Here is a 22,913-nt window from a genome sequence, read left to right as displayed (position 1 = left end):
CCTGAGAAGGTTCAAAGCTGTATTTCCCTAGAAGAGCATGGGCTACGTGCCCTCTCCAGGCCCTCTGTTGTAACTGCTCCCCTTTGCAAGATTGTGTTTGGTCAACTGATTCATTTAACAACTGCAGTTAATTGCCTAAAGAGAGCAAGCAAGAGTAATGATGCAGTGCAGGGATGAGGATAGCCCTTTGAGGAGACAGAGATGTGGGCTTCAGTTTCTCATCATAGGTGTGTTATGTTGTCAGAAGAAGGTGCAAGGACCCTGCACCCTGACTGGAGTGAGGTGTAAAGCCCCAGGGATTAGAGAGATCCATTTACTGTCTGTATTCAGGTTCTTCTGTCGTCATGGGACCAGGACCAGGGGGGAGGAGTGGCTGTGCCTCTTTCTATCCCCTGCTTTTTCCATTCCAAGTATTTATTTACAGCCCTTCTATCACTCATTTCTTCTCATTTCCTTCAATTTAAGGCATGTGGAGTATGATAAATTCAAGCAGCTCTGACCATTTGCAGATCAGCAGCTTTCCTACTTACCATGACAGGCATGAGGAATGACCACCTCATGAATACAATACCGTGAGGCCTGAAAAATAACAGGAGTTTAACTGGCTGTTTAGGACCATGTTATCAAAGAGCCTGCTCAGCCTTCAGAAGTTCGTAGACGCTGATAGATCAAGTCCCCCTGAGTTCCCCTCTTCACCGCCCCAGCCCTCACTCGGCACGTTGGGAGGACAGCAATAGAGTTTCATTAGCACTGTGCAGATCTCTGCTGGCTGAATCACAGTCTCTGCTATTTCAGCCATGATCTAACCCCACGAGGAGCAAACGGCTACACCAGACCGAGGTATATTTCTGACATAGATGGTGCTACCTGAAGCAGATCTAGGCTATAGCAATAACTCCTTTGTTAGTGTGCAGCAAGAAACCACACCACTTCCCTGGTCCCTAATTAAAAGTGTCAGAGTGGCATTGTAACTTGGCTTTTCATTGGAGTGAATTCCCATCATCTGAGGGAGGAGAAGAGAGAACTCTGAGACACAATGATAAAACCCATTCAGCCACCCACTCAGCAAATCACAAAGGTTTTTTGACTTTAAATTTCATATGAGCTCCATAGGGAGACAGTTCTTCAATGCCCAGAGCTACCTGACATTTTAATAATATCTGATCGTTATGTGCAGCCTTTCATCCCAAAGCATTTTCCCCGACTATTTATACTGCACACGTATACAGAAGTCATCCCGTCATTTCAAGTGAGGAATAACATTCAGCCTTATACATATGCAGCTGTGCGCTTAACCCACGCAGTGTACGAGGCAAATTGGCTTGTCAGAGCACTCAGGCTCCCCCGCAGCCACCTGAAGGATGATGGGCCACCTCTGCTTCAGCCACAAAGCCTGCTGCTGCAGTCCCGGGGGTTGCCCATCACGTTCACGCTCCCTCCAGCCTGATAAAGTCCTTCAAGGAATAGACAAGCGTACTGACCAGCAGCCTGTTTACATGTGACCAGTCCCTTTTGTCCCTTTCCAAACCACCATGATCCCTCTCTTTTCCTGCTTTTTGTTCCCTCGCTAAGGACCTTCAGCTAAGTCTTCTACAATCCCAAGATGCTCTTCTCCTACTGTTTTGCTGGCTGGCTGGATACCAAGTAAAGTAAAAATAGACTCCAAATTAAATATAAAAATAAATGTAGTTTATTACACTACAATATAATAAAGGGGAATACCATGCAGTATGATAAAAGGAAATGATACTAGTTATTATGCACAATATGATCAAAGAGCAATATGAGCGATGCATCAAATCATTACTGCAAAGTGTTACAGTGATTAAGAAAAGGATGCATCACCAATTGCCACCTTTACACCACCCAGGCCCACACTTTGGCTGGGAAGCCCCATTGCAGCCAGTGCCAGGAATCTCTCCGTAACCGGGAAGTTCCTACGCAGTGCATCCACCCGTAGGTGAGGCTTCTGGCCCAGTCCTGGAGCTTGCCCACCTTTATACTCAGTGAAAACAAAACCAGCTGACATAACTAGTGTATGTAAGCTTTTAAATTTGTGCCAAGTGCAGGCGTGCAACATTTCATGATCCGTAAGGTCCACACACGCCAGGGACATTGGCCAGACATCCGAGTGCGGTGGGGTTACTGTCATGACACAGCTGCACACAATATTTATTGTCCGGATGGTCCTGCTCACATCCTGCCTGTTCAGGGGGCGCAGAACAAGCACCACCTGTCAGATTCATTAAATGCGATTTATAGCTGTCCTTGAGCTCTTTGAGCTCACTGTCCAAGTTAAACAATTCCTAATTAAATATGTCATCAAAGACTCTTTCATAAGCAGTTATCGATCATTATCTAATAAACTTTCACCACACCTACATCCCATAACAAGTCCTATACCCCTATAGGTAGTGCCCCCTTAGTCTGTGAGATGGTTCAGAGAGCATTTCCATTGACTGGTCTTGATAGGTGCCACACTCTCCTGTAACAGCACTGAGAGGAGCTGAGTCAGGGGAGTCTCTTTTCTCTGATTAGGTCATTAGGATTTCCCCATCTGTGGTGGTGCCTCTGTCCCTCTTTGTGCTCGTGGAGATAAGACTTTAATCACAGGTATCAGGAGGAAGCAGCAAGTGATGGTGTTAGAAAATCCCTTCTTCAGGGACAGCGGCACCCATCTGTTGGTGACACATCCCACATTTGTTTGATGAAGGTGCAGAACTGGGAAGCTGTAGAGAAACTGCTGAAGCTTTTCCAGCCATTGGACTACTACTCCCTGTTGTACATCCACGTGCTCTGACCCCGCAGCTGATCCTGCTTTGAGCAGGAGGTTGAACTAGAGTCCTCCCAAGGTCACCTGCGTGATTTTGCAGTTCTGTAATCATCTGAGTCCAAATCACTGTCTGGGAGTGTACTCAAGCATTGCCACATTTACAAGGAAATTTGATTTAAGTTAAATTTAAATAAGCTCTTTCATTGTAGTTTAGCTCAACTTGGATCGAATAATTTTGTATTCACCATGAAGAAGAACACAGACAAGGACAGTAGCCCATTCTCAACTGACAACCATGTTAAGCTGTCAGAAGTTGTCCTGTACCTCAACCTTGCATGTCCCCATAAATTTAAGATGCCTGACTTGATGTGCATTGAAACTATTGCAAGGCTTCCATTCACTTGATTGGAAATTGAATTAGGCTTCATTCAGGTTAAAACAGCAAGATTAAATTTTCACATGTGGGTCTGAAATACATTTAAAGAAAGACCAGCAAAACACAACTATACCAGCCTTTAAGGGATCTGCAGGTAAATGAAAATAAATTTAAAAAGTGCAGTCTTCATATCGCAGGCCAGTTTCTAGCCATGTTTGCAATAGATTCGTCAAACCTGCCTGGCCTTCGATAAGCAGTTTGGGCAAGCACATCTGAAGTCTAAGCACAGTTCTGTGGACTCAGAGCAGGTACACGTATGCCTTTCAAGAGCTTAAGGACTGCAGATTTGCTATCACATGTTGATGGTTCTTTCTTCTATTAAAATCATAAAATGACCTTTTCTTTTCAAGCTCACAGCATCTCTCTGGCCTGCTGTTAATAGCCTGCAAGATTTTTGCTTATGTTTCAGATATATATTTTTTTCTCCTCCTACTCTTTTTCTCTCATAAATCCCTGGCTGATGAGAAAGTGTGGTGTATCCCTCACATCTAACAGCATTCAGCAGTTCCTCTGTCATACGCCTGCTGTGTCCAACGTCTAATCTTTCCTTCTTCTACTGCTGTTTTAATGCCTCAGACAATTGGCTTTGTACATATAGTACAAACGCCAACATATCCTGCAAACTCTTCCAGTGTCTAGTAGGATTATTTTTTTTTACCAAGTCTTTCAGAAGGCACATTATTTCTACCCCCTCATCACACAATTCTGCAGAATACCGTATACTACAACAAAGGGAATGAGGTCTTCGAAGACAACATGCAAGCAGTCATCATTCCCCCTAGATTTAAAGGTAATTATCAAATATTTGGATTACCCAGATAGCGGAGGGAGTATTTCAGCTCTTTGGATATTTTCATTTGCATCCTGATCACACGCCAGGTGTCTTCAATGTCACATTCATTAAATCCCATATTCTGCCTTTCAAGCAGAGTCCTGAACAACAGGTGATGTGGGACTGCACTCTGGCAGGAGTGGTTTCCAGGTAGGGCAGCTACTGTTCAAGCCCTACTCAGCTCTTGGACAGTGTTTATAAGGAATGGCAAGTCCTCACTCTTCCCATTTTCAGGGATGCTGGCTAGCATATGTTTTCAGGATCACAGATATTTTTAGGCTAAAGAGAACATTTTTGCTAAAGAGGGACGCCCCAGGTGAGAGCAGACATTTTATATTCTGCCTGCCTTTTTTGCACTGGTGCAAGATGAAAGACTAGCCTGTAGAGGATTATTGATGTCTGGATTGAGAACTTTTTATTTAATATCATACTTTCCCATATGGGGGAAAAAAGAAACCAATGAAGGACTGAAAGACCCAAATCATTCAGTCTAAATATCTGGGGCTTTCTGATCTGCTAGCCCCCTGGAGCGCAGATTTTTCTGTGCTTTTGTTCTTACAATACCTGTGACTATCCTCTGTAGAAAGTCACCACATCTCTTCTACTCTTCAGGACTTCTGTGTCTTTCCCTGGCAAATGCAGCTCTCTCAGGAGTCACACTCTAATTTGCTGTGTCTACAGTGTGGGACCCAGCTGCTCTGTGGTGGGCTATGGTGGAAACCAGGCACCCTTTGGAGCAATCCACTTACCCATGCCTCTGCATTTGCTTCCAAAAGAAGCCAGGGTACATGATAGAATTACACAAACCCAACTTCTGTCTCACCTTACAGCCAGGACATGGCTAAGGTATACATCCATGCGCGAAAACTGCCATGTACAACTGTCCACAGCCATCAGTGGTGATGTCAGAGGTCTGCCTATGGAAATGGATAGTCTGCGTGAGAAAATTGTTATTTGCCATCCTCTGTTTTATCCAGTAATTTCTCCTGAAAATTTTCCAGAAAGACTCTGTCTTTCACTCCCTGGTTCAAAAGCAGAGAGCCCTGAATCAAAATGCTGGTCCCAAGGGGTGCCTGCAGAACCATAGGATTTGTCAAGCCCATGAGGGAAATCCGTATCTTTTCATCATCTGCTGATGGATGAAAGTGTCATTTGCAGGAAAAATCTCCAAGCTGGCAATGGTGAAAGCATCACACAGAATGGTTGCATTCGTGCTGAGCAGCTCTGGAGCTGTCATCGTCAAATTGAGTCTCCATGTTCTCCAAAACCTGACATAATATGTGAATAATGAATAAGGCCAGGTTCCTAATGATCTCCAGGTGTGATTTAACCTGGATTAAGCCTTCCACATACTGTATTTAGCTCTTGCAAGGTCATTTTGCTCCTAATAAGTCCTGGTTTGCACATGCTCGGCTATGTTCTTGTCCTTTAATGCAGTCACTGACAGATGGTAGCAAAATAATTCCTTTTATAATGAAACCTGCTGAAGTAGACTGCTTAGGGCCTCAGAAAATATAATTTGCCAAATAAAGGATGGTCTCAAGGAAAGAAAGGAAATACTGTAATGTAGTATATATTAAATAATTTTCCTCAGGCATCTGGTGATCAGTACCTTTTTCTCATGTCAGAAAGGTGACCTAACTGTTTGTTTCCAATTAGTTTTAGCAATTCCTCATTCACCTTTGTAATACTAAAAGTCTTGTTTCTGTGTTTCGGCATAAGTAGTGCCTGCAAAAATGTGCAAATTAACCGCATGAGGACTTGTTGTAGAGACATCCTTCGTAGATACCAGATTTGTATCTGCAGTGTGTAGTCAGATACTTCAGGTTTTTACCTACACTATAATTAGCCTAGTTTCTAGGAGAATTTCACACTCATTTTTTAGACACAATTCTGCCCATTTCTCTTAAATCACTATTAATTCCTAGCAGCATTGTTACTGAATCCTTTATGTGACCATGCACACCCTGGATTTTCTCATGGCCTTTGCAAGCTTATCTTGGCAGCTGAATGCATCAGAGTTGTCTAATTTATTGTATTCTGTGAGGTGGGTAGTTTTGGATGGCAGAAACCTCTCCTGTTCAAACCTCCAAGAACCTGCAACCTTCTTCTAAAGCCAGCTGTTTTCTGAGTAGCTGTCTTTGCCACTCATGGTTTCCTCAGGCTCTCCCATTACCAATGTTTTACTCTTTTATCCTCTGTACCAACACACAGTTAAGGAAGTCTAGATGTGACTTCCTTTAGCATCCGCTTACACTGTCCTATAAATCATACAAAATGTTCTGCACAGGCTCAAATCTAGGCTTTAGATGAGAATCCATCTGTTCGTTGCTCCCAATGGGAATATAGTTTCTTTCTCTGCATCACTGCTTGACAAAACTTCTAATCCCATCTGAAACTGCTAGTGTGTTGTGTTTGGGGCCTGTTACATCAAATACACATCTCTGCTCTTTCCTTCCCCTCTCAGGAATCATTATTTTTAGACTGCTTTTCTATCTCTGATGGAGTCAAAAGTTACATCTTAACCTATACAAGCTCTGGTGGCATATGCTGCTCTGCTCTTCTGCTGCAGTATCATGAAATCTGTCATCCAGCTCAGTTCTTCTGATCTGTAACCCCCTTGTCATTACCGCCCTTATGGAGAAATTCGTGCGAACACTTCTCATTTCTGTTTCTTGCCTGGGTTGTCTTTCACTCTTCTTGGATGTCATGGCCAGCAGTAGATGAGTGTTTGCATTAGCCTTTGGCTCTATCAAGAGGGGAATCAACAGTACTGGACAACTTAGAGCATACTCCTGCTGCTATAATGTGCCCTGTGCATTACAACACTACAGGAGTGTTAGTGTCAAGGTGATGTGGCTGCCGGAGCGCTCAGCCACACCATTATTTTAAGAGGGGATCACTGCAATTCTTGAACTGCAGGCTCCCTCCTACCTGTAGTGTCTGAATCTGTGCTATACGTTTCCCTTTGCAGCCAAAGAGGAACATAAAATAGGCACCTCCAAGACCCGATTTCTTACAATCTAAAGTAAATAACTAAAATACATGACTAAAAAGGCAGCAAAAGCTGACTAGCTTGTACACAACTACACATACCTGGATCTCTGGCCAGGAGACATGCCTTGGTTGGCATGCAGCAACTGCAGCAAACCACAAGTAACTCAACGCATCTCACTCCTCCTTCACTGTGAGCTAAGGTCTGTCAGAGCCCCTGGTTGCCGGGGGCTAAGGATATGCATATGCACGTGCGTCACTCCAATGCACATGCAGTTTCTTAGCTGACACACGGCAACTTGTTCCTCTTCTGAGGGAACATTTGAACCCATGATGCATCTGAGCCATCAGCCACTGCGAATCAGGCAGCTGCTCCTTGGAGCCAGCCTATAAAGGGCACAAAGTACATCACTGAGGGGTTTTTGTTGTGGGTTTTGGGTTTTTTTTTAAATTGAGAATGAGGAAGTGTCTTACTCTTTTTACCTGTCTCACAGATTGTCAAGTCCTTAGTCATCTACAGAGAGTCACATTTGACATATTTTGGAGGTTTTGCCTTTTTTTAGCATGGATTGTTCACACCTTTAGAAATGCCCTGGAGCAACCCAAGCCCAGTGTCTCTCTTTTATTGCCAAAAATACTTGCCAAGAATTTTGGAGCAAGGCACCGCTCTGAGTGTATGTTCTAGATGGGCCACATCATTACACCAAACTGTGCAAATTTGTGTGTATTTAAGGCTGTCCAGTCCCATGCAGCCTCCAGCTGCTTGCCTTGGCTCCCCCAACCAGAACAAGAGCACCATTCCTACACAATCCCACCTCACACCACCAGATCTCCAGCCCTATGCTCTCTGCCTCCGAGGTTTTGCATGGAACTGCTGAGCATTTCACAGAGCAGATGCAGCAGTGTGAGTCACTGCCTCACCAAGGAATGAGTTACTGCATATCTGTTGCTCCATGGAAACAGGACATGTATATGCTTCAATATTGTGCAATGCACTTTGAGGCCACTTACGTGCCTCTGAAATAGAGATAATTTGTTTACTTCACATATGCCCAGGAGAAGAGCAATTTGTGTCACACAACTGCCCGGCTACTTCTGATGGAGCATCTAACGTGATAGCTTGACTGAGATTTCGATGGTTCAGGCCACCTGGTTGCAGAAAGCAGAGCTCAAAGCAGGAGCCTTGACCTGTTTGCCTGTAAGGCTGGCTCTCTTTCAGTCCTCAAGACACGGTAACTTTATGCAAACCAGCTGGTAGGAATGGTCCCTGAAACATGCTGACCCCCCAAAACATGCCTGAGAATTGTTTGAGACGGGGGCCAACACCATGCCAGGCACTAGTCAAAGAGTATAATAGGGTAAATGATCGTGCTTTCGAAGCTAGAAACATTGCTAGTGACTGTCAAATTTGCTCCTATAGCTGTAGCTGAATGTTTCCATCCATGTTCCCTAGAGGTGGTCTTTGTTTACAGCTTAAATAGCTAGAAAATGTGAGTTTTCTGACCATCCCCACACTTTATGGCACATTTTTCAAGCTGTTATAATGAAGAAGCACTAGCAGCAAAGTTATTACTTACTCCACAAGCAAAATTTCTCTTCTTGGCAGCTCTCAGCATAAAAGTACTTCAAAAAGTGTCATAATATCCTGCAAATAAATCAATTATTTATAATTGTCTTGTCTGTAGATGTGAATTAAAGTAATGATCTTTTTTATAGAGTTGAAAGGAAGCAGAGAAGTTTAAATGAAGTAAATGAAATCTACATGACCACCTTTTGTGTTGGTTTTTTTTTTAACTTTATAGGAAATCAATGTATTGACAGTAGCATTGGTCAACCAAGACAGAGAAAAAAATTCAGAGAAACGAAGCCCGGGTCTAAAATCAGAGAAAGAGGCACTATTAATAGGTAAGATAACCCCAAAGAAAATTTTCGAGAACAAAATGCCTTTTAACAAGTTCTTGTTTTGCATATATGTTTACACGCATCTTTGCGCTAATGAAAGTAAAAAAGAAGATATTTTTTGGTTTTCATCTGTATTCATAATGGCTTTTAGTAAGAGAAATCTCAAAATACAAGTGAACTTTTTCTTTCTGAGAAGTTCTGCAGATTTTAATGAAAGAATTTCAGATATGAAGAGAATTGCAAGATCCGCACTTAGACCTGTAGCTTGAATGTATAAAGACTTTACTTACATCAAGATTTAGCAGGCTAGAACTGTGTAACTTGTTATCTAATTATTAGACAAAACGGTGAAGGAGAAGGGGATGGAAATAATATTAGCAAACTACCAAGCAAAAAATATGTATATTGGATACATTAAGCAAGTCGGATTTATGCTTTTGACATTAGATGAGGGAATTAGCCATATGAATATTTATAAAGAATACCACAAGGACTGTCATATCCTTTACCTCGAATAAAATCTTTAAAATAAACTTTTATTTTAAAGGCCAGCTAACTGGTACCTAGCATTTAGCCACATAGGAATGCTGGCTGTACCTATGATACCCTTGGAGGGAACATGCTCCATTTTATCCGTGCGTGTTTTGCATTTGGATTCAGTAGGGCAGTTTTTCATGGAGCCTAAAGGCCCAGGGTCCAAAGTGCTCCCTTTGGCATGGTTGCCATTCACAGAAACGCTGACCTGAAAGACCAGGTTTCATTTCTTTGGTTTGGTCTTTTCACAAAATCAGTGGTATCCCAGTAGGAGATAGTTCCAAAACTACCTTAATTTGTTTAAATGCAACTCATTTGCATCTGTTAAGCACCAGGAAAGTTGCTGGTTTATTGCTGGGGCAGGGATTCAGACAGTTGAGAACGAAAAAGTCTTTTAAAAGTGAAGAATGTATTTAAATGTTTAAAGAGCTTAGTGTGCAAACTTCCTGTGACTGGTGAGATATGGAACAGTGGGATGCTCAGAAATGTATGAATTGATTTAATTTTGCTTGTTATAATAAAATTTGGAATTTTTAATTGCAATAGACAGTATTTGATCTGTTCAAAGACAACTTCTGTGAGAAGGGCAGCAAGGATGGGATTTTAAGAACAGAATAATGAACTTTTTTTTCTAGGTCACTCATTATTTGACTGTAACAAGAGGTGGCAGTGTCCCAAAGTGGGTCCCATCCACCAGCTGTTCAGTGGCACACTCAGATAAACAATTTAATCTCAGTCCAGATATTACTGGTCATAATACCCCCACAGCTGGCTCGTTGTTACAGTTCAAAGGCAAAAGATTGCTCAAGATGGATTTCATGTTCTCTCTTCCTCTGAGGTGTGTTCAGTTACGACAAGGGAAAAATGGGCCTTGCCTCCATCCGTTCACTAAGTTTGTCTATATTCTTCAACACTCAATATTTTACTAGAGGAAAATGGCATAAAAGAAAAAAAATTACTAAAAAGTTATCATGGAACTCCAGTCAATAGCTACAAAATATTTTCAAATTGCTTCTTATTTACATTACCATTTACAAGACCTAGCTTTGAACATCCTGAATTGAAAAGCCTTATGAACACACATAACAAACACAATGCCACTGGTGAAATGTGATTTGAATACAAATCGGATTTCTAGTCAACCCATCCAAGTGTAATGGTCTTGGCTGTTGCTTCAAGAGCTCTTGTGTGTGTGGTGTGTGCTTATGGTCACGCACAGCCCCAAGAAGGCAACTGCTGCTTGGACTCGCCATAGTATGACATTAAATACTTGCCCCTCCCTTTGCTGGATCAGAAGTCTGTAAATGCTGTTGGAAAAATGAGGAAGGAAAAGAGGTGTTCTTTGCAAAGCCAGTCTAAAAATGAGTTAAATTTTATTTATCATTTCAACCATGGCCAGTATTTGGGGAAAAATGAAATCCAAGATTATCCTAATTCATTCAGCATCAAGAAAGCAGTACGGCCTGCAGTACACAAGATACAGTGACCCATTTTTGTCATTTGTAAGCATTTTTAATCCTGGTGTTTATGCTTTAAATATAAGGAACTTCCCCTAGGGTGGTTCAGCTAAGAAACCCATCCAAACAGAGTTGGAAATATTTGCTCTGATTCTTACAGTTCGACTCTCCCCAAACAGTAAGTAACACACATGCCATTTTGTATTTTCGCTGTTTGTTTAGAAGAAGAGCAATTGGATAGCGCTTTTAATAGCAATTCTGATACCCCAAATCTCATCTTCTCTGGTCGTCATTATTATGCTGTCACTTGGTTTTCACTACAGAAAAAGATCTCTAGACTCAGATCCTGACTCCTCCTAAGCCACTTTTATTCCTATACGTTTTACAACGACCCTGTAAATAACCACGAAGATAGACAGACCTGGCTCTCTTTTAACAGAAAGTAAATTAGTAAATATGTCATAAAGGATTTGTGTTTTCTTCAGCAGCAGTTAAGGGTAATATGGATTAAACGCTTTTCATAACCAGCATCAGTGTAATTATTAGAAAAATTTGAGGGAGTGAGGTTTCTGACACAATTATATGAAACGTTTTCACAACAGAGCATCCAGTGAAGGAGAAAAAAGCAATAATTTTACCATTACAATATCCACAATTTTATATGGGTAAATCAAGCATAAAATTGGTAGTTGAAATGCTTCCAGCAAGTCTTTGTTTAGAAATTCCTTTATTCATCAGTATATTATCTTGGTCACTTACTTGCTAACTGCTGTCATTCCTGAGGATGAGCTATTGTGTTTGCCATGTTATTATGACTGTATTAAAAATGTGCCATTTTGTTATGTTTATTGGGTTGTGTAAGAAAAATAAGAATCATAATTCATACTGAAAAACCTGCAAGAACAGACTATTCGGGATTATTTTGCTTGTTTTAATGATATATTGTCTGAGGTAATTTCAATACTTTGTGTGCATTTGTTTTTAATGCAGGTATCATATCCACATTTCTTCACGTCCACCCTTTTGGAGCCAATATAGAATATCTTTGGTCTTATATGCAGCAGTTGGACTCTAGGGTAAAAAAATTTAATCAAAATCTGTTTTCTCTACAGAAATATTGTATTATTCTTTACTGCAGGTTAAACTCTTCGTGCGTTTCTATTAGGAAGATAATGGGATATGGGGCTTGGGGGTTTGCAGTCTTTATTCATTCGCAAATTACAGTGCACGTGCTTGTGTTGAGGTCTTTGCCTCGCCCTGCTTAGCTATTCTTCGTGGCAAAGAAGAGCAGAGCTTTAAATGGCAAAGACTAGCAGCTGATTTTATGATACATGATCCTGAAATACAGGTGAGGAGAAAGAAAGCAGAACAAGAGGCAGGTGTAGCCGTGGCCATCAAACTGTGCAGAGTTTTAGGAGATGATTCCTTATTCTTCTAAAAGATGTTAGTCATGGGTCACTTTGACAATGAACTTTCATGAGCACATAAACGGATCATTGAAGGATGCCCTTGTCTCCACTTGGAAGCGGAGAGGGCCTCATAAAGGGATTGGCTGACCCTATTGCTAAATTCAGAGTTGTGGCCAACACCAACGTGAGGCTAACACATTACAGTACGCAAAGTGGTTTTTAAAGCATCAGTTTGTACAGTCCATAGTCAATACAAACCTGTAGGATGAGGTTCTTTGACTTACTTTTAAATATATGGTGTAAAATGAGATTAAATAAAGCCCCAAAGGGGCCTATTCCTCTCCACTGAATATTAAGCAAGTCAAGGGTGAGCAGCTCAGCAGTGAAATAATCATCTTTGATTAGGTGAATGCTACTGTAAGTGCTGAACAACGGCTCTGCAGGATGCTCAACTGCATGAGATACTTAGCAGATGCAGGAGTCACCCTGGGATTAGCCACAGCTCTGATCTGCACCTGCCAATACTTCCTCTGGACATGGGGATGATGGTGCTTGCCTAGATCTTCTTGCAACACGGAGTCAGGATGTAGCTATGATGTGCACCTGGACTCGGAATGTGAGTGGCACTTCTTGTGTGGTGGTTGTTAGACTCCTTGGATGCTGGCAATATTTTGTTCCTGAATACTCCCTTCAGCCATGCCACCCATAGACAAGATCACCTTCCAACTGCTTTGATGGGCTGCTTCATGTCTTTGGAGGATCCTTCCTCTGCTTCTGTGAAAAAGTGTATAGCTACAAACAGAGAAGATACTGAGCTAGAAGCCCACTGGAAATAAGACAGGTCGCGTGGATGAGCGAGTAAGAATCATGAAGTTCTTAGGCACCATTTTCAGGCCGTGGCAGCTCAGATTTGCTAGTACTTTACAGACCACTGCTACTCACATTGAAAAGGGATGAGGATGGTAGAAAGAGATGAGAAACTGGTGAATTTCGATTTTTAAAAAAAATCCAATTTTATAAAAAAAGTCTGATTTTATCAAGACCTGATACATCCAGAGCTTCACACCTGCAGCCATTCCTCTTCTGCTTCTCTATTCCCTGCCTCTGCCATTTGTACACCTTCCTTCATCTTGTCCCCAGTTCCAGCAGCACCCAGTCTGCCCAATCTCCTCAGCCATCTTTCAAGTCCTTCCTTAACACACAGCATTTGGCTAAGTTTCAACAGCTTTTTCCCCTGGCTGACCCCTCCAGCTCTGGGTCTCTTGCGTGATCAACAGCAATCATTGAATATGCTGGCTCCTTGGGCTCCAGCCCTGCTGCTCATTGCTTCTGCCCACTGAGCTCTGCAACTTTCTCCCCCTTCACCACTGTGGTCTCTTCTTGTACATGTCTGTAAGCTCTGTCCTGGAATTTCTGCTCACGAGTAACGTGTTGGCTTCTGTGAGGCTGCCAGGATCAAACTCTTAACTTGCAAACACAGCATTCATGGAATGAGCATTGTCTCCATCTCTCCAAGTGCCAACGTACCAGCTCCTGCAGCTACCACTGGACCTACCTGCTGCATAATAATTTTTTTTGCAAAATTTGACCTCACTGGTTTATTTTGGAAGCAACTGCTTGTAGCAACAAATTACTTTTTAATAGCACAATACAGAGATGCAATCCCAGAGATGAATTTCAATTACTTTTCATAGTTGGCCTGTCATTCCTTACCTGAACAGGAATGATAAGGTCAACAAACCTGTATAGACTGAAGGCTCAGTGTAGAGCTCAGATACGTTACCCAAAGGTAACCAGCTATCCGTTACTGCCATGAGAGTATGCAAAAGATGAACCTGATTACTTTGGGGCTTTAGACTGCCTCCAACTCTGATTTTCGGTGCCACCTTTAACAAATCATTTAATCTTTCTGCTGCACTAACCTCTTCAGGAAAATAAGAGGTGATAGATTTTTTCTCTCCTCCCTTGGGTGGAATGAGGTATAATTAGCATATTTTATGTTTGTATGTTTTTAAAAGAAAACTTTTCACCATGGAAGGTTCCTACTAATATGAATAAGCAAAAACATCATCATTGCCAGAGAAGTCTATCAAACCATGTGGATAACAGGCAGCACCCATAGGTTTCTTTAGTGTTCCTTCCATGACCATCACTTTAGAAGAAGTGAGAGTCAGACAAAATGGTTCATTTTCCATATTTGTTCATTTCTTGACTTCCTTACTGATTATACCAGGAAGATTGCCCTTGTGAAAGCCTTTTCTGCACTAAGAGCGTCTTTCCCATTAGGAGGATGACCAGTCATTAAGGTCAAAAACATCTGGAGCAGTGCCAAATCAGGAACTTTACTACTTAGTTATCTGGGGCTGCTGAACTGGGCCAAACTGGGAGAAGACGGCTCCACGGATAGTCAGTCTTAAGTAACAAAAGTGTGTTGATTAACAATAAAATCCCTGTGTTAGCTTTTTTGCAAGAGAAAAACTGATGGAGCTGGAGGACGATTCAAGAGCTCATGGGATGAGAAGGAAAAGTAAGGTCCCATTTGCTTCCTCCTCCTCACAAGTATACCTGCAACTGTAGTTCTTAGATGGACTTCATAGTACAGTGTGGCAGTGGCCCAGACATAGTAGTTATTATTTTACAGTGGGATGCCACTTACAAAACCAGATCTATTCCTGCAAGAAATCTGCATTTGCTTTGCAATCTGGAAATTCATGTCAAGCTAAGGTTAAAAAAAAAAAAAAAAGATAATGGTTGATTGTTTTCGTCTGGCCTGGATTTATTAGCCCCCCTCTTATTTCTGTTCATATTCCTTTTTCCAATCTACAGGGCAGCTTTCTCACTTTAATTTTGCCTTTATTTCTTTCTCAGATCTCTGCAAATGAGATAGAAATGCTTTTGATGAGACTGCCACGCATGTTTAAACAAGAATTCACTGGTGTAGGAGCAACATTGGAAAAGAGGTGGAAGTTTTGTGCCTTTGAAGGAATTAAAACTATCTGACTGTGACTAGTAATGAAGCTATGCAGAAGAAAAATTCCTAGAGCATGGCAGGGTTATAAAGTATTAAAGTAAGAAATTTGGGTTTGGGCACATAGTAGTATGTTTTCAAAGTTATCCAAGCCTAATTTTAGTTACATTTGTGATGTTCTCTTGTGAGTGGAAATGTAGTTGTGCACCAGTTCCTAAAATAAAATAAAATTTAAAAAAAAAAAATTCAAAATGTGACAGATCTGTTTCCTATGAAAACTGAAGAAAGATACCACAGTCATAACGATTTCAAAATACTACATGTCCTACATCTAAGAAAAGCTCATTGAGCAAACAGTAAAGGAGAAAGATTGCCCGGTTATGGTCGCTAAGCTATAGCGATGTATGTGTAATATGTAGTAGAACTCATTAAGTTTCGTTATTGAAAGTTTTTTCTGTTTAGTAAGAAAACTGAGTAATTTTACAGTGAGGAAAAGCATACCAAAAGAAAACTTGAAGATGTGTCTGAAGTTATTGTATTTTGTAAATTAAGTTATATGCTGTACCAGGGATTTTTGCCTTATTGAAAGAGGCCTGAAAATGTGATTGGAGTCCTCAAGAATGCTTTATCAAGAATATTATTTTTCTAATGTAACTATTCTCCATTACAAGTTCTTTTAACATGGATTGCATATCAATTTTCATAAACATGTAAATAAGGAGGAAACCAGTGTTACTGTATTGTATTTGGTATGTAACATTCAGGTTTATGCATCAAAATAAATATTCAGTTGCATTACTGTTACAAATTTTATAGCAGATATATTAATTTTTATCAATAAATATGACTTCTACCATATTGTTTGTACAAGTTTTTCTTGTGATGTTTTTGAAATTTTATCAATTCAGCAAGAGTCTCCTGGCACTTACCTTTTTCCTACCTAAACTATTAATTGCAGATAACTTGGTTAAATTAATTAGGAATCAAAGAACAGCTTGCAATATTATCTACAGTTAAGATAATTAAAAATATTGGTAGAGGAAGTACCAGCATGGGCCTTTGTTTAGCTGAACCATTTTAATTTGTTTTTTCAGGTGAGCAGCTGGGTTAAAAATGAACACCTTTGAATTTCTCATTTTCAGTGTTGTGTTGGGTAGTCGCGAGGCATCCAATTAGTTACTCCTTCTAACTCCCAGCTAACGCTTCTGGCGTTTGGTCAGCCAAGGAAAGGAATAACTCACTTTTGGTGAGGTCCCTTAAGTAGGGACATTGATATAAATTATCATTTAGGATTTACTGTCGAACACACAGTACTCCAGCACTCCTGTAAGAGCCAGCGAAAGCTGAAGAAGTGTGTGCATCACCCACGCCAGGAGACTATGGAAGGAATTGCTCCTCCCAGAGCCCTGCTTTGAAGAACTGCATCAGTACAGCATTAAGCATGGCTCTGGATAAGAAACAGCAGCCCCCTCCAAGTCACACCTCTATGTAGGCAGAGGAGCCAGCCACAAGTAAGCTGGCCCTATTATGTGGGGCACCAACAGCAGGAAATAGGCAAATTGTGACAGAATCAGGGAGTATCCAGATACATGTCAGATACAGTGATGTTTCACTCAGGTTCTTCAATAAACAGCAATTAGTGTCAAATGCAATTAGTGGTGAAGGAACTCTCCTACATGGCTCTTAGTGATGGCTGCTTTAGGACCTATTTCTCTTCTGGCATCTACCTGGAATACAGAAATATTAAATGAAATGTTAATTGTTTACAAAAGGGAAAAAGAAAGAGGCTTAGCAGGCCTATTATGAGAGAAAATTATGCTTTCAACCAGCATACACAATTTTTTTTTTAAAGAACATACATCTCTATTATGGTTGCTACAGAACCTGTGTTAAGGTAGGTTACTCAGGTGAAACTAGTAATTATATGCCAGTTATGTTAATGAAAATTAACTAGTTTAATCCAAATAACAACTCTTTTTTCTCTTTCGATCATACAGACTCATGAATAATTCAGGCAAAAATGTGTTAGGTCTGACAGCTCTTATTTAAGTACTGTAACATAAATGTGTATGGATGGCACTTAGGCTGGGGAAAAGAGATGTGAGAAAACTTTCACCTCAGCTTTCTTCATGCCATACTTACTCATTGTATTCTGTCTTTGCTTTTCTCTTGTGTCCCCCTTTTTTTCCCTTCAGCTTGTCTCTTTTCCCACAAAACAGCTCCAATCCCAGATAGCCACAAAAAAGCTGACAGGACCTTGTTACATAATCACGATATTTACTCTGTGTGTGTTTTCTCTTCCTTTTTCCTTCCTGGGTTTTTTATGTCTGTCTAGACCATAGGTACTTTAGGAGAGTGACTTTTTAGTCTTTGTGTAGTACCAGCTAAAAGGGAATCTCTTTCACTGGCCTTTAGATGCCACCACAGAAGATCTAAACTTTAAGTATAAACAGCATGCGACATCCTGCGATATTGTAACATATCAGCTGAGACCTTGAAACTCAGGGGAATCCTCATGAGGATCAGGTTGGGCCCCACAACTGGCTTTAATATTTGTGCTCAGTGGCTTTGGAGGAAACTGGATTGAAATGCTCAGCTCTATCACTTAGCTGCTGAAATGTCCTTATGATGGCTCTTGGGGGATCCAGCTGGGGGTCCTGAAGTGATATAATGGTATGAATATCAATGAAGTCACCTTTGAAAGACATATAGACTGGACGTTAGGAAGCATTTCTTTAGTGAGAAGGTGGTCAAACACTGGAACAGGCTTCCTACAGAGGTGGTCAATGCCCCAAGCCTGTTAGTGTTTAAGAGGCATTTGGACAATGCCCTTAATAATATGCTTTAACTTGGTCAGCCCTGAATTGGTCAGGCAGTTGGACTACATGGTCCCTTCCAACCAAAATAGAATACAGTCTATAGCCTAGAGTCTATTCCACCTCTTGCAGACATGTTACTGATATATGGAGAAAACAGTGTGTTCTGCAAGCCAACATTAAATTCTGGTGAAGCACCCTTTAGTTAGCTTCTCTGAGCAGTAGCATCAGTCAATCTGATGCCATCATAGCCCTGAAAGATGTACTCTATGTTAAGTACATCACTGGAGGATGGCTGTAAACCCCTGGAGGATGGCTGTGGTGACAGTGCGCTTCTTAGCACGGTTGGGCATTGCAGCAAAGCAACTTGTGAAAATGACAAGAGGTGATGCCACTTAACTATGATAAAAGAACAAATCAGTATGGTAGAAAAGACGACTAGCCTTTCTGTATGTCACTTTATCCTGACAACTGAACACAGGCTTGATCAGCTGCAGCAGAAGTCATGTGCTCTCCCTCAGAAAAAAGGAAGATATTGAGGTGACCAAGCAGTACTTAGTGAAATGAGGCAGTGCAAGACCTAAAGCAAGTTTCTCCAGCTGCTTCAGTTTGAAGAAGGATACACATTTAGAAAAGACTCAAAGCCATTTCAGTTTCCAGGATCCTCACAAGGGTAGCGGGAAAGAAAACAAGGGAAGGAAAGGCCAAAGAGACACCACATCATCAGGCTAACCACAAGCTCAAGAGGTGAGACACTGCGATAGCCTGGCTTGCAACTGTAAATTATGGCAGAAAGTTTTAGCAGTGTCCCCTCTTCTCAAATAGGGACTAGTGGAGCAGGAGAAGATTTGGTTTCTAACTGCCCAAACATGCTGAGAGTATTTTGCAAGGAATTGTAAGCTCAGTCAGCCTGAACTCCTCCCAGGAGAACTTTTTAGCTCATCCTCGGCTTTGAATTGTCTTGGAGCAGTGGCAGGGTTGACTTTCATCAGTTTAGAGGGCCAGCCTCTTACTGCACTGTATTTGATTCCCACCAGAAGGCTTAAGAGATGCACTGTGCAAAACCTCTTGGACAAATGTGCATTTCACCCTGCACATTCAAGGGAGAGGAGCATAACCTCTCTGTTAAGCTGTATTTTATGCCCACAAGAAATAGCAATGTGAAGACTGCATTACCTTCATCACTAAAAAGGAAATTTCTAGTATCTCCTTGTGCTATTGCATATAGTGAAGCCTAAGTATTTATTGAAGCGCACATGTTTTGGGTTCAACTTACATGCTCATGACTGCCAGAGCATCACATTCGCTTAAGGAACAGCTATACTGAGATTTAGAGAAAATCCTGCATCAAGCTATGCTACATTTAGCTACACATCATGTACAGTAAATGCTGCAGAATCTAAAGCCAGAAAATTTGTCGTAAGAGCATTCTGGGTGGTTTGTTTAAGTCAAAACTCTAGTCTTGCAAGCATTGTTTTATTTAAAATCAGAAGGGTTTTGACATGTAGTGTTAGTATGACAAAAATGTTCTGTGCTGATGTGAGCTGATTTGGGGAATTAGTTTTCGGGAGACGAAGAGGGAAAGGAATTGGTTGGTTTGGGAGATACATTCTTTTTGTGCCTCCAGTACCAGTATTAGCCAGGTCTGATACAGGACTGATGTCCACTTTGTCCACTTAACAAATGCATCTCAGAGTTCAGCATTTGAAGTTTGAGGCTGTTACCTTTTCCCTGTGAAAGGGTGCAACCTGTCTCTTGACTTGCCACTCTGGTTAACCTAATAAGATCTGCAGCTCTTTTAACCTAACTTTTCCCTCAAAAAGAAAGCAGAAGCAGCAGCAAATTCCTGTTGGTTCTGTTATATAGTCAATCTGCTCCGGAAGCAACTGCTGAGAAGCTCAGGAAAAAAGAAATCTTCCTACGTTTATTGACATTAAGTGCCTATAAAGTAGGACAAGATCTGGAGGAAGCCACTCCTTCTTCCAGACTATCTGAGAGCACAGTTAGTGTGACTGCTTGAACTACAAAGGGTGACTATCTACTTGATTAAGTTAAAACTGAATGTTTCAAAAACAAGTAAATCAACTGAAAAAGCAACTGAATCAGGAAATTATGCTTGCAAGGTGCAGATCCTCTGATTACACAAACCCATTACATTGAATACTTGGAAATCCTAATTTGTAAACAAAATCAAATGGATATGCTCAGGAGTACCTTTGATTAAGTGTTTTGCCTTACACTGGGTGATAAACATTGTGCCTGTTCAGACTTAATGGGCTGACTCCAACGCCATACTCCCTCTCAACAAGGATATTTGGGGGGCAGCAAGAGGAAAAAAATATCTATTCCTTTAAATCTAACAGAGACCTCTCATGCAATCCTACCACAGTCATATTATAATGATTTGCTCAGAATTCTGGCTGGAAAGTACCTCTTAGCAATTTATGTACTTTTATATACATAACATTGAAGGCTAAAAAAAAATCATCCACTTGGACTGCTCATAAATTAGCCATGTCACAGTTAATTCTGTAGTGATCCCAATAGCATATGGTGGATTAAAATACATCTCTCTTAAAAGCATCCAGCCATAATCAAAGTTATCAAGTGATGGAAAAGATATTTTTTTTTTGCTCAAAGATTAGCGGTGTCAAAATTGTGTCCTTACTTCCTAACTTGATATTTTTCTATCTTCTTCTAGCCAGTTTTGCTTTTCTCTGCAAGATTAAATAATCCTTTAGTGCTGCATATTTTCTCCCCATGAAGATATTTATATATTGTAGTCTATTTACTTCTCAGTATTCTTTCTCATAAAAGAAACAGATTGAGCTTTTAAGTGTTTTGCTATAAAGCATTTCTCTTCTCTTCCTCAAATCATTGCAACCTTCTTTTAATATCCTTTCCAATTTTTCAATTCCTGTTTTAAAACATGTGGAGAAAAGCTGTTACATGAATTAGTCTGATCAATGCTGTATACAGACATGAAGTCACATCTCTGCTTTGATTCAGCTCTTTGCCTCCTATTCCTATCAGACTATTAGCTAATCACAAATGTCAAAGCAGTAGTCCAAGTAAACTGCTGTTAGGTCTCTTTCTTCATCCTTCTGGTGTAACAGATTGCTCTGCATAGATGCATTTCTGTATGCTGAAGCCTGCCTTTTCCATCCCCACTGATAGGCTTGTTTGTGTAAGGGCAAAGGTCTCGCCCCATGAGGGTATTTTGGCACTTAGATCCCATGCACGGACTTCAGGGCTTGTTCTTTGCTATGGGGAAAGTCTGGATAATTCTGTGATGTTTATAGACTTGCGTGATTAAAATGGGGTAATCAGATCTGCTGTCAGCGTGTTAGCTGATCCCATCAAGCATTCAGAGGGCAATAGCACAGGCTTTGTCTAGACCAGGGTTTAAATGTGTGTCATTAGCACATATTAGCTGATACATTTTAAAAATCTGATGCAGACAAAGCTTAATGCCTTTAATGTGAAAAGCTGGCCGACTTAGGCCCTTGGGCATTGGCATTGACACTGGTTTGTCTATTTTAAAGTTTTAGAATATGTTAGCCAAGGGCTTGTCTGCAAAAAAACAGTTAATTTGGAAGAAGAATGAATTTAAAGGGCTACGCCAGGACTCCAAGACCAGAAGGAGATTCATTCTCAAGCAGTTGTTCTGAAATAGGTCTATATGATATAAAAATACACTAACAAGGTAAGTTTTCTCTTTTTTTTTTTTTTTTAACTTTCTCCCCAAAACAGTTCCCATATAAGAGGTGTCATATTTAATGCACCCTCTGGTGCATTTCTGTTTTCAGCACTGCTCCTTACTGAATACGGCTGATTAGCCTGATCGTGTCTGGGGAGGAGGCTGGAAAACTTGTACACTCCGCAGATCTGGTTGCTGACATTAAAAGCTGACTTGCATTTCACAGGGGGGGGAGACACGGTACGCTTGTGAGTGGAATGGGAGTGGAGCAACAGAAGACCATAAAATAGGATTAAAAATAGAGGCTGGAGGGATTTTGTTAGAACCTGGCGTTCCACCAAAAAAACACACAAATCCCAGGACATCTCAGGAGCCTGTTATAAAGTAAGAGAGGGAACAGGGAAGAAAAAGAGATGAGATTTCATAGCAAAAATCATTGTAAAGTATGGTGGTACTGAATGCATGAGAAAGTGTGAGTTTCCTTAACTGGTTCTGCCCGTGGAGTCAGCTCAGGTGGGTGTTGTGTCTGAGACTCTTTGAGGAGGAACCTTCCGAAATCACTCTGCAGTTGGCTCTATCTCAGAAATAAGCTACTCACATAAGATTAACTTCCAATAGCAAAGGAGCCCTCTTGCAAGAAAAATCTGCATCTCTAGCTCTACATTTCACTGGTTGATAAAGAGTGGTGATGTTAGCAAAAAAATTTTTCTTAACCTTGAAGGCTAGCAAGGACATATATTACTCATGGAACTCAAATATGTGCCAGGCAATCAAAACTCATTTCAGGATGTCATTCCTACCCCTCCACTCTGACTGGCTGTCCTCTTGGTGGAACTTATGACTTGGTTAGATGGAGACAAAAAAGCTGAAGTGTCATCAGGGTGGGATCTACGCTTTCATCTTCAGAAGATGAACAGCCATGGCTAAACATCATGCCACCAGTCCAGGGATAATTTATCTAATAAAAAATTGCAAGGTAGGAATTGCTTTTCAGGATGATACTGGAAGCCTGTTTTGCACAATAAAACATATCAACAGAGAAGAAAGCCAGATGGTTGCTCAACAGCAGAAGTTTTCTAAAACACATTTCCT

The 22,913-nt window shown here is 40.9% G+C and overlaps 1 protein-coding gene across 1 annotated transcript in view; it reads left to right on the top strand.

Annotated features, from left to right (window-relative positions):
• Positions 1–15,337, top strand: part of ENOX1 (ecto-NOX disulfide-thiol exchanger 1) — a 147,283-nt gene extending 131,946 nt beyond the window's left edge. The window contains exons 12-14 of the mRNA XM_086611875.1: positions 8,838–8,940; positions 11,919–12,004; positions 15,206–15,337. Of these exons, the coding sequence (XP_086468001.1) occupies positions 8,838–8,940; positions 11,919–12,004; positions 15,206–15,337 (321 nt within the window). The remainder of the gene's footprint in view (positions 1–8,837; positions 8,941–11,918; positions 12,005–15,205) is intronic.
• The last annotated feature ends 7,576 nt before the right edge of the window (positions 15,338–22,913 follow it).

Source organism: Tauraco erythrolophus, chromosome 1 (genome assembly GCF_009769465.1).
Source record: "Tauraco erythrolophus isolate bTauEry1 chromosome 1, bTauEry1.pri, whole genome shotgun sequence".
NCBI lineage: Eukaryota > Metazoa > Chordata > Aves > Musophagiformes > Musophagidae > Tauraco > Tauraco erythrolophus.
Note: the sequence above shows the minus strand (reverse complement) of the source record. Positions and strands in the feature narration are given on the sequence as shown.